General features: G+C 41.2%; 3 protein-coding genes across 4 annotated transcripts in view; all 3 read right to left on the bottom strand.

Annotated features, from left to right (window-relative positions):
* The window catches only part of acot7 (acyl-CoA thioesterase 7), a 76,116-nt gene extending 73,316 nt beyond the window's left edge, over positions 1-2,800 (bottom strand). Inside the window, exon 1 of one of the 2 annotated variants that reach the window (XM_049017222.1) lies at positions 2,516-2,800. In XM_049017222.1, coding sequence (XP_048873179.1) covers positions 2,516-2,565 — 50 coding nt within the window. In that variant the 5' untranslated portion in view covers positions 2,566-2,800. Of the gene's footprint in view, positions 1-1,305; positions 1,522-2,515 lie in introns of those variants that run through there. The other variant, XM_049017219.1, reaches the window with a different exon arrangement.
* Positions 2,801-4,362: 1,562 nt separating this feature from the next.
* LOC125744922 (transcription factor HES-2-like) lies at positions 4,363-5,601 on the bottom strand. The gene is made up of 4 exons (XM_049017233.1): positions 5,500-5,601; positions 5,286-5,381; positions 5,072-5,159; positions 4,363-4,961 (listed from the first exon to the last, which is right to left on the bottom strand). Exons 1-4 carry the CDS (start codon positions 5,587-5,589, stop codon positions 4,654-4,656), a joined length of 582 nt encoding a protein of 193 aa, XP_048873190.1. The 5' UTR covers positions 5,590-5,601; the 3' UTR covers positions 4,363-4,653.
* A 4,773-nt stretch (positions 5,602-10,374) lies between these two features.
* LOC125744923 (transcription factor HES-2-like) lies at positions 10,375-11,304 on the bottom strand. The gene is made up of 4 exons (XM_049017234.1): positions 11,224-11,304; positions 11,039-11,134; positions 10,819-10,906; positions 10,375-10,721 (listed from the first exon to the last, which is right to left on the bottom strand). The coding sequence occupies exons 1-4, from the start codon at positions 11,302-11,304 to the stop codon at positions 10,375-10,377; spliced, it is 612 nt and encodes a 203-aa protein (XP_048873191.1).
* Between the last annotated feature and the right edge of the window lie 968 nt (positions 11,305-12,272).

The raw sequence follows: 12,272 nt of genomic DNA, 5'->3' as shown, positions 1-12,272 counted from the left end.
GGGGGAGCTCCCTGCCACAGACACAAAGAGAAACCGAGGCACAGCAGGTTTGACACCCAGATCAGCATGGCACAGCACCCACTCCTGCCGGTTTGCGTCGTATTTATAACACGAGCTCTGCCTTGCCAGGGACCTGCACAGCTCCGCCCGATTTTAATGGAGCAGCAATTCCCTGAGCTCTGGGAGCTGAGGCCGCAAATCACAGCAGATGACAGTTCACTGCAGCAGGTACGCAGCTGCAGGCAGGGGTGTAGCCCAGAGCCTCAATGACGCACCGGATGAGAGTCATTTAAAAAGCAAACATACCACACAACAAGTTTACCATGAAGTGAAACTCCATTGGATGACGTTCAAAAGAGTGCAGTGCGATTTGTGTAAATGAAAGCTAATTTTGTATATGATTTAAGACACACAGGGCAATTCAAACACCGTGAAAACTACACAAAATTAGGTCAAAAGTGAGACAGGCCAAGCAGAATGCTTAAGCTACACCTTGAGCGCGGTAACGCGCACACATATCATAGATAATCAGTATTTTGCTGCCAAAGTATTTCTACCTTTGAACAAGGAGTGGCGTGTAATGGCCTGGAACCTGGCAGCTCTTTCTGTTTTTCTTAAAGCCGTACACTAGGACGCAAGATAGCAAGAACATCTGATGAGAAAATCAAGTTTGGCAGCATAACAATCGCCGTAACAAGGGCACTATGTCACTAGCAACAGAAACGCGCATTTCCGGTTTAATACACGATATAAATCCATACTCTTAAATGTCAAAGCATGATAATCCTTATCCTATCTGAATGCTTGTTTTTATTGCCAGCAGTCGCTAGTGCACCATGATCCATCTGAAACGACCGCCGTCAGCAGCTGTTGCCGGCCGGAGGCCGCATTGTGGGAGTCGGCTCACGGCTTCACTTTACGTCCATATAATAGCACTCATCAAACAGTAATCACAAACTACAAAATTTAGGGAAGTTCACAATTATATTTTAATGTCTGGGTATATTTCTCTTTATTATTTGGTTCAAGAACTTTCAATGTAGACAACATTTCGCTTAATAAGTACAAAATGATACAGAATGCATCCTCCCTTTAATTAAAAACATCGAGCCGTCTAAAGTTTCATTTTGTAATTTTGAATCTGTACGTGCATTCCGCAAAATAGTTGCAAAACACATGTAACCTTTCTCGAAAATGCTTTGTAATGCAATATACGAATATTAATACCCGACTATTGGAATAAACAGCAGATTTGCCTAAGCCCTTAGTAACAGGGATGTTATTCGCCTGCGCGCGTAATCATACCTCTTGGATTCCGCAGGTACGTGACAGTATCCAATTGCACTTTGTGCTTGATAGATGTGCAAGAATTTTGTATAAACTCCAAAACGGTAGAATCTCATTTTAAGTAAAGCCAGACAAACATAAACTCATTGCCTCACTGTGAAGTGGACTATGTCCGTAACATAGGCAGTCCCACTCACTTAATGCTTCAGGTTACAGAAAGCCTGGAGTAATCAGTTACAAACCCAGTTCCAGTTTCCTAGTAAGATTAAACCCTTTTGAAACACGGTTCTATTCACAACCAATCAAACTATCTTCAGCTAAAAAAAAAAGCAGCAGAATAAATAAATTTAAGTGACATTTTCCCTTCGTCACCTGATCCCGAAAGGCAAGAAAACACCAAAGAGCGCTTCTCGGATCTCTTATTTTTGAGAAAAGCTTTAATATTGTTTAATTACTGTTAATGTCCCCGCATATTTTGTGCAGTAAGGCAATGCTGCAGTTCTCTTCTTCGCCAGTAGGGGGATTTCATAGAGACACCCAGAATGCTTTGCTGAATAATGCTCAGCCGAAAAGCGATATCAGTATTACACTGCAGATATAAATTACACTGCTAACACATGGTAGGCGAAATACGTAAAACCACACAGGCAGAACCAAATTACACACGTATATATATATTTATGAGAAACAGTCCGCCAAAATACGCCCTTATTTCACTCATGTCTATTACTAACCTAAAATAATGTCTACTATATACCTTTCGGAATAAAGGTGAAATGTAGCTAGTAAAGCTTTTCTGTGTTACCAAAATTATGTTTTGAGTTAAACGTATTGCATTACTCGCGGTTCGATTTTAATTTGCCGGCAATGACCTTAAAATGCTCTTGTTTCCTTCCCCGCACCTTACATGGAACCGGCATCATTATCGGGTTCAGCACATTTTACACATAACATGCGGATTATGAATGAATCAGGGTTTCACAAGATATACGACTGTCGTAAAAGAATATCTTAATATGTCATTACAAAACCTTGCGGCCATCTAAAGTACAAAGTATAGTTAGTCCAGAAATGGGAGCAAAAATCTAAATCCACTTGGCTATGGCGCGGATTGACGTGCCCCTGTATCATGTAACGGTATAATACGCGCTGGATACACTATATCTAAGATGCCATAGTGATGAGAAATTATCAATGGCTAAACTGAAGTGAATTGCGTTTGGGTTACCTGCATATCTGGATGGGAGAGGCTGCGGATGGCGACCGGGGCACAGACATGATCAGCTTCCCTTGACTATTATGGGCGCAAGTGAGACTCCCGGTGCAGAGACGGAAGAGAGAGCGGAGCGTCCCTGACGAGGCGCGATGCTGCAATGAGTTAGGCTGCTCCCACGAAAGGTCTTACAGGGATAAATATGGTTATTATCCACTACCTTTTACATCTCTCCCCTATTGTCATACATTTAAATTACGTGTTTATCATTGAGTATAATGTATTTTTAATTTATATACAATTGCAAAAAAAAAAAAAAAAAACATTTCGAGCCGTTTTACTTATTTAGATGTGCCGTTGAATTATTGATGGTTTCGGTTTCTATTGACTCGAGGAACACTGGAACAGTGTAATAAATATAATATATTTTAAGTTAGATAAAAGCTTTTTCTAATTCGTCGCAAAAGTTTTTGTAGCGTACAATAGAAATTGAAATGCGACATTCTCCTAAGTTACCCGGCTATAGTTATGCTCTTTAGATCTTTTTGACTTCCGCTTGACCCAAAAATCCCAGAACATCGCGTGCCATCACAATATAACATGCAATTTCCAAAATGACCACTACATGGCAGCAACGACCACGACATTCAATTCTCGGTATAGTCGAGGAGCAATACGGTGTATTATAGACCTATTACCCTCGCTTGTCAAAACTTTCTAAATAAAAGTGGGAACACCGAAAACTGGTTACCGTGTGGAACAAATGACATATAACGTACTTATCCATCCATCCATCCATTTTCCAAACCGCTTATCCTATAGGGTCGCGGGGGGTCCGGAGCCTATCCCGGAATCAATGGGCACGAGGCAGGGAACAACCCAGGATGGGGGGCCAGCCCATCGCAGGGCACACTCACACACCATTCACTCACACATGCACACCTACGGGCAATTCAGCAACTCCAATTAGCCTCAGCATGTTTTTGGACTGTGGGGGGAAACCGGAGTACCCGGAGGAAACCCCACGACGACATGGGGAGAACATGCAAACTCCGCACACATGTGACCCAGGCGGAGACTTGAGCCCGGGTCCCAGAGGTGTGAGGCGACAGTGCTAACCACTGCACCACCATGCCGCCCCATAACGTACTTATATTTAGGCTAATTAATTCAAAAACATTTTATTATGATAAGAAACATGTAATCAAATTATTAGGTAGGCTTCACGAAAGCTCAACCTACCTTTTTCGTGTGCTGTATTTTTCCCCACAGAACAGAACTGGGACATTCATTATTACGCGAGAAGAATAAAAAAACACTAAATTTAATTAATTTGTGACTGTTGATTTGTTTCAGTAAAACATTATATGTGAAAATGTCAGAAAGTGCACCGTAAATGACCGACACTTAAATGACCTGTGATCCCACGCCACGACCAGGGTACCCCGTCCAATGGCTTCAAAATTCTGGTCACGGGAATAACGGTAGCATTTTCTCTATTGTTCTTATAAACTGCATGGATCGGTGAGCTGTTGTTAAAAGTAACAGTCGCTGACGATTCCTTCGTCAGTGGGTATGATCTTTTTTTTTAGCCGCGTGACAGCCCTGAAATTTGCATTTTGTATTTATTTAGTTCCTAAATAACAAGTCCGACGGAGAAATTTGAAAAATCATGTAGGATCATTAACAAAATAGCAAGAAACTTTAAGTCGATGTTTTTTATTAAACAAATGACATGCATTGTATTATTTGAATAAAAGGATAACTTCCAAAGTCAATTAAAATAATAACAACGTATTTACATATTGCATCTCTGCATATTAGTTGTGTAAATCACATACTACAAATAACCCTTTGGGTTTTACAAGAGTTTGTTTATAACTCATATTCATTTAACCCCCAAAGAGGACTAAATTCAAATAGTTCATTGAAATTACCAGTACAGAATATTCAAAATGTAATTACAGTGTAACTGTTTAAAACCTTGACCGTTAACAGTAGCCAAGCGTAATATAATTAAATATAGAACTCAATCCAAATGTAACATATACTGGGGAATTATTCATGTTCTTTTGACACTTAATGTGCGCATGTACGTACGATCTCCCAAACAAAAATATTTTTACAAAATATATTGACAGTTAGGCATAAATCTACCATGGTCTCCACATGTTCGCACTGAGGTTCTGTGAAACGGCCCGTATATGTGAATTGGTGCTGCTCGGTCTCGGCGTGGTAATGGGCGTACAGGTCGGATTTCTCCGGTCCATCTGAGGCAACAAGCCGGCGTTGTTGTCTCTGCAGTTCTGGCAAGGAGGTGCGACTGCTGCCGAGAGTGACTGCCGGAGGTAGCCGTTCACGCGCGTGTAGGTGTCCTTGTCCAGCAGGTTGGTTTTGGGGAGCATGGTCGACACGCGCTGAAGACATGCCTCGTACCCTTCTTTGTAACTGTCCGATCGATCTGGTAATTAAATGAAATATTTCAGTTCCTATTTCGCCCATCATGTAATAAATATAATGCATATGAATAACAATGTATAGTCTACCAATCAGAAATGACAGGATACTCACTTTTAACTGGTGCGGATGGAAGGTCTCTGAGAAACCTTACAGTCATGTCCAGGATATCAGCTTTCTCAAGCTTAGAGTACCGAGAATTCTGAAAAAATACATATTTTAGAGAATAGTCAGACACAGGAGTAAATGAAATCGTTTTATATAAGTCACTCACAGTGAATAAATTGTATTCCGTTCATTTTCCGGCTATAGGTATAAAGGGACTTACATCTTTGCCGATCAGAGGTACGATGAGGTTCTTCAGCTGGTTGAGGCTTTCGTTTATTCGTGCTCGCCTTCTCTTTTCCATTAAAGGTTTCAAAGTCTGAAATGTTAAGTAAAACAAACGATTTTATGTCGCTGACAAGCATTTCATGATAATAGAAAGATATAATAAAACAGTTCATTTGGACGCAATCTTTAATAAATGGAACGGGCCTCACCTTTCTCGTTTCATTGGCTTCTTTTCTTTCGGCCACCGTTAGCCGTGGATAGTACGGCTGGGATGCTGCAAAAGCGATACTGGGAGTCATACTGGCGGTTGAGTGGCGCACTTCCCTGGAGTTTCGGAGCTCTGATGATGGGGAAGCTCACGCTCCGCGGTATATATGGAGGATGGGCGCGTCATGGGAACGCCCCCCAGCCACCAGACAATCACCATGCAGAAGAAAAGCGTATCCTTTGGGGAGTGACCCCCGATTACGGGGTGTTAAAAAAAATTAATAACCATCTGTTTCCCTGCGCAATCCAGCCATATACAGTGTTGGCATGTCTGTAACACGGAGAATATGTATTTAGTATTCATATGTTATATGTTATATTGAAATTGGCTACATATTTAAAATTACAGTGTAAATGGAGAATGTAGACCATCCATCACACCTGCAGGCGTTAAATATGTGGAATGGGACTACATTTGGGTTCTGGTTTATTTAGCATGTAAATGATAAGAAATAATTTATTTAAACCCACACAAACATTTGACTGGCACAGTAAACTCCTGCAATAGAACTGCCTATAGACTATAGGGAGTGTTTATTGTTTTAATTGCAAATGTACAGGTAGGCCTAAATTGAAATTATAACCTAAAGACCAGTATTTGTATATGTGATGCCAAGTGAGATGCTCTTCGTGTGTATCATACGTATTTGTCTGTAAAATGTAACAAACTAAAACAAAGGCAACTTGGCGGGTGGGGCTTGGTCCTGGGGGCGGCCAGGGGGGGGGAGAGAGAGAGGGGGCAGTATTTTAAATATAAAAACTTACCCCAAGCTACGCTATACTTAAATAACATCTGCCTACCAATTTCCCTCAACAATAGCGAGTGTGTTTTTTTCCTTCTTGTCTGTGAATTTAAGTATCTTCACCTGCAACGCGCTTGTTATGGCAGTTGGGGGAGTTTGGCCTATAGACGCGATATTTAAGACGCTGTAGACGTATATGGCTCCTTCATCCATCCATCTTTTTCCCTATGTAGTCTATATTTTAGAAGCAGTTTGCATCAGGCATCTTCACCGTTCACCGTGTTATACATTCCCATTATGACGACTGATTATAAAGAAAAAAACGCACTTTTTGCTCAAACAATAATATAATATTTAAATATAATATATTCCGATGCTAAATATGTTTGAGTGACAACGCACTTGTCTTAATGCTCCCCTGGGGAGTAGTGTCACGGGTCCGGCACGAGCACCAGCACCAGATGGACCCCACCCCCCATGTCTTTCAAACTATTAAACTTTGCGTATCATGTCCTGCGCTTGGTTTCCATTTTTTCAATCGAGTATCAGTTTGTGTGACGTGTTTTTCAAATAATTTAGCGTCAGTAGCCCATCTGCTTTTTCATCGCGGATGGGAGATGCTATAGTGATGGAACAAAAGAGGCACGACTTTTCTAGAAACCCATCAGAAATAGATTTAAATATCTACGTCTCAATGGACTTGTTGCTCCTTTTAGTCTTTGCCTGACACTGGACTGAAACTATTTTTAATACTCTGTGCTCCATATTAATACCCGCCAGCATAACCGTACGCTTTTGCTCACCAGTACGATATAAAGCTGCAGCTTTCTAAGTTCCGCTGTTCCGCCTCACCCTAAAGGCACATGACAGCTTGTGATCGGGCGGTCCCGCCTTGTACCGATGCTCTGCGGGACCGGGTGAAGGATAGCAGCGTCGCACGCGCTGTACCTCCCCATGGGACAGTCGATTAACTGGCCCTGTACCGCATCTGGGGGAAAGGCGGAGGTTTCAGGTCTGAAACTTCTTACTTTCGGCAATTCGGTTGGAGTCGGCTTTGTCATTTAAGCAAATTTGGCGTCGGGGCCCCATCTGTGCAAGCTGTCAGAACGGGGGCGCTTTGTTTAAAAATTAAAATAAGTGAGAATTTAAAAAGTACGAGATGAATGAGTATGGGGGACAAAGCGCTGCCATTTTTACCGCGGTAATGTTCAATACATTCTGTGTTCTTGCGACGAAATGCCTCATTTAGCCATATATGTATAATAATATTAACAGGGAAAAGGCATATATAGCTTAATTCATTTTAGTATTTTCATCACAAATATGAAGATTCCTAGCGCTTAAACATTCATACAGTTGCGTGGTAAATCTCCAGACTATGCCGTTTATTGTTTCCTTCATTAATGCATGAATTTTCGTATTTGATATGTAAACATCAGATTGAGTTAGATGAGTTTTACGGTTTGTGTGAGTGTGAGTGTTTACATGCTAAATAAACCCGAACCCAAATGTAGTCCCATTCCACATATTTAACGCCTGCAGGTGTGATGGATGGTCTGCATTCTCCATTTACACTGTAATTTTAAATATGTAGCCAATTTCAATATAACATAGCATATTAATACTAAATACATATTCTCCGTGTTACAGACATGCTAACAGTGTATATGGCTGTTCCCTGATGCTGGTGATGATGATCGTAGTTGATGCGGTTTCGGATACTTTTACACCAATAGTTATTTGTATTTTGCGATATCAAGGTCCTTCCTTTTGTCAGTTGTTTTAAACTGACATCAATATAATGTTTTTTGTACTTTCTACCATTATTTTTTTTAGCTGTTAAAATACATATTTCTCAAGAAAAATTGTTTAATTGAAATGCTTTTTTACACTCGTTTTAGCGTTTACTTGAAACCGTAGCTTCGTCAACATTTTACAGATTGAGAGGGAACAATAGATTACTAAAGTTCTCAAAACATCCGTGGCGAATCTACATTTTCACTCATCCATCCATCTTCTAACCAATTATACTTCATGGTCAGACATCCATCCATCCATCCATCCATTTTCCAAACCGCTTATCCTACTGGGGGGGGGGGGTCCGGAGCCTATCCCGGAATCTATGGGCACGAGGCAGGGAACAACCCTGGATGGGGGGGCAGCCCATCACAGGGCACACTCACACTCCATTCACTCACACATGCACACCTATGGGCGATTTAGTAACTCCAACCAGTCTCAGCATGTCTTTGGACTGTGGGAGACCCGGACTCAAACCCAGGTCCCAGAGGTGTGTGTGTGTGTGTGTGTGTGTGTGTGTATATATATATATATACATACACACTACCATTCAAAGTTTGGAATTTTCCTTGTACTCCATGAAAACATACAGGAAATGAGTCAGAATGGGAAATATAGCTAAATAATGATTCAGTTTACAAGGAGCTGGCATGTCTAGTCACCAGACGCAGAGGATGTCTCGTAGATGCATTAGATAGCATTACCAGCTCTCGATGGAGTTTGATAGGGGTCACATTGTGGGTTTGCGTGAGGCCGGCTGGTCGTATCGTGCACTTACCCGGCATGTGGGGCTTGCAGGTGTCACAGTCGCCCGATGTTGGAAGCAATGGGCACATGAGGCACCCACACACATCGTGAAGGTACCGGTCACACAAGGCAGACCACACCAAGGGAGGATTGTTGTATTTTGTGCCCCAAGCATTATAGAACCCCATGACATCTGCGCTTGCCATCCGGACACAGGTATTGGACTCTCTACAACACCCTGTGTTATCCTGCACCGTGTCTGGATGACTGGCATCAGCAGGACTGCGGGTTCACTGTCCCATGCGTAGGCTGCTGTTAACACCAGCGCAGAGATGGCTGACCGGAATCTAACTGCACTTCCATTGTATAAGCTCCATTCTGTACGCACTACATAAGATTCTGCCTTGTATGTAGTATCTACGCAGATTGTTAGAAAGGGGGTTTTGAAAGTAGACCAGTAATTTGCAGAGCTCAGCATCCTTAAATCCAACCATGTGTGCGTGTGGAGGGGGGAGGGGCTGAGGGGGGCACCTGCCCCTTTTGCACAAACAATTGACAGTGCCCCCCTTTTAAGGTTCTTAGTGCCCCTTTTCGATAACCGACAAATTTACCAAGAGAATCGCCCCCCCCCCCCATCCCCCACTGGAGCACCTGCCCCTCAAAGAGCTTGTGCACGGTGCTGCTTATTCCCGTCAATGTCATTAAAAAGTAAGACTTTGGTCTGGATCGAACCCGACCGTCTGCTGCATATCCAATATTCAGTTTCTGCATCTTTCACATTTTTAACAAGCAATATTTTGCTTTGTTTACTGCAAATGCTGTTTGCATGACAAAATAAAAACAGATACCTGGAGTTATAAAAATTCATCATTGCTGCTATTTTCCTCTAAATATGATTCTGGGCAACTGATTTCCTTTTAAAAATATGCAATTTGTAACATTTCTACATCAAATTTAGTATAATAATAATAGTTATTGAAAACACAAAAATGACATTGAAAATTAAATAACAAATGTGAGATGAATTTAAGAAAAACAGAGAAATAATTTGTTTGCACATTAAGTGCGGCTCTTTATTTGAATTTCAAACATTCATGTTAAGTCACATTTAAAATCACGCTACTTAGCAGTTTCCTCCATCAGCAATCAATGTTCTAACACATAGTGCTTACAGCTCACCTCTTTGCACAGACCCACCTTATAAAAGTTAACTGTGCAAATACAACACATACAAAACAACCCCTGGGGTTTACAAAGGTGTCGTTTATAACCCATATCATGCTCATTTAACCCCCAAAGGAGAATTAAATATAACACAGAATTCATATTTTTTTCCACAGCGCATGAACTCGAATCATAAGCCAATAAATCGCAGCTTGTCATTGAAATACTTCAGCCGGTATACATTACAATGCACTGCGATATTGTTCAATTAGGCTTGTGACAATCTCTTTGTTTCCTTTCCCCCTTAAGTGCATACAAATACAATTCTTTGCATTTAGGTGGGTCTAACTGCTAACGTTTAATCTACCAAGGTCTCCACATGTTAGTACTTATAGCTTGTGGCATCGCCTGGTGCTGATTCACATACGGAATGCTGCTGTTTGAATTCCCGCTGGAATCAGGACGGGAGCCTCCAGCGCCTGTAGACGCTGCTCTCAGAGATCCAGTGCTCATTTGGACCACCCCTTGACAGTTCTGCCCCCTACGCTTGCAGTTCTGGCAAGAAGGAGCGTCCCACGTCGACATGGAGTGCCTGAGGTACTCATTTACCCGCTGGCTGGTGTCTTGATCAAGGAGATTGGTTGTGTAGAGTAAGGTTGAGATGCGTTGACGGCATGCTTTGTAGCCGTCTTTGTAACTTTCAGATGGACCTAGAATATAGTGGCTTTGTTTTAGTATTGCATTTCAACGGGACGCAGAAAACTAGTTAATCATGGACAACAGCAAAAAACTACAGAAGACGCTCACTTTTAGCTGATGTAGACGGAAGGCGTCTGAGAAATCGTACGGTCATCTCCAGAATATCCGCTTTCTCAAATTTCGAGTAGCGAGATTTCTGTAACAGACAAAAGTGGCAGAAAATGATTAATGTTGCAGGGTTAAAATGTTTTCATATTATAACATTGTTGCTTTAAAAAAAACAATCAATGTAACAATTATTCAATATAAAAATAATACATGTACTTACATCTTTGCCAAACAAAGGCAGAATAAGCGTCTTCAGTTGCTCGAGGCTTTCGTTGATACGAGCGCGCCGTCTTTTTTCCATTAACGGCTTCAAAGTCTAAAAAGAATGCAAGTGAATGCAAGTTAAAATCTGAATGTAATGCACCGGTCACCTGAATGTGTCACACTCCTAGCCGTCGTTCTCACCTTTCTCAGTTCACTGGCTTCCTTCCTTTTGGCCGCTTGTGAGCCGTAGTTCTGGGCTGTTGCAGCAGTGATTCGGGTCATGGTTTTGGCAGTGCGCAAGTGCTTTCCGAGACGGAGGAGCGCTGCAGTAACTTTGGGAGGGGGGGTCAGCCGTAGGTATTTATAGGCGAGCTGAGCGTCAAGAGTGCGGTCCCAAAGCGTCGTCACTCATAGTTTCGACGCGAAAACCTTTGTTTTAAAAACAATTTCATATCACCATCTGTTACTTATACGATCAAGGATAACTTATATTCTATGTTTACGTGTGGTTTTGCTTTGTTACTGGGTTATCGACCAAGCAATCCACTTAAGCGCCAAAACCCTCAGTACTGTATGTTTTTCAAAGCTTACAAATATATATATATATATATATATATATATATATATATATATATATATATATATTTTTTTTTTTTTTTTTTTTTACCGAATTCGGTCCTTTTTTATCGGTTACATTAGCTATACATAAGTAAACAAAAGGTCTATTAAAATTAGGTTAAACATACTCCTTCTTCAACAGCTTATGCAGAAATGATCAAATCATATACTTTATAATGTAGATATATTTGTATGATTTAATATTTTTTAAATGTTAACATAACATTAAGTTTTAAATCTGTATATTACTCATTGTGTTAATGTACACGGTTCTTAGGTGAAATTTGGATTCTGGGCTGAATTGTTCTCCTTGGAATAAAAACATTTGAATTACAGAAGCAGGTCCCCAAGCCAAGCTATATTTAAATTAGATCCCACATCTGTTTAAACAATTTTGTTGTTGTCGCTTCTTCTTCGAAGTCTCAGGAAAGGCACCTTCACCTGCGCCGACTGTGCTGGGGGCGGCGGCGCCACGCTGGCCGTCTGTCAAGGCGCTCAAACTTCCAGCTATACGGTGAATAGTAACACATGTTTTTCGCGATATAATGACGAATACGTTATACATTTAAACAAATATGTAAAAAAGGCATACCCTAGTCATGGTTTCTACTTTTTACATACTTACATGGATA

Source organism: Brienomyrus brachyistius, chromosome 6 (genome assembly GCF_023856365.1).
Source record: "Brienomyrus brachyistius isolate T26 chromosome 6, BBRACH_0.4, whole genome shotgun sequence".
Taxonomy (NCBI): domain Eukaryota; kingdom Metazoa; phylum Chordata; class Actinopteri; order Osteoglossiformes; family Mormyridae; genus Brienomyrus; species Brienomyrus brachyistius.
Note: the sequence above shows the minus strand (reverse complement) of the source record. Positions and strands in the feature narration are given on the sequence as shown.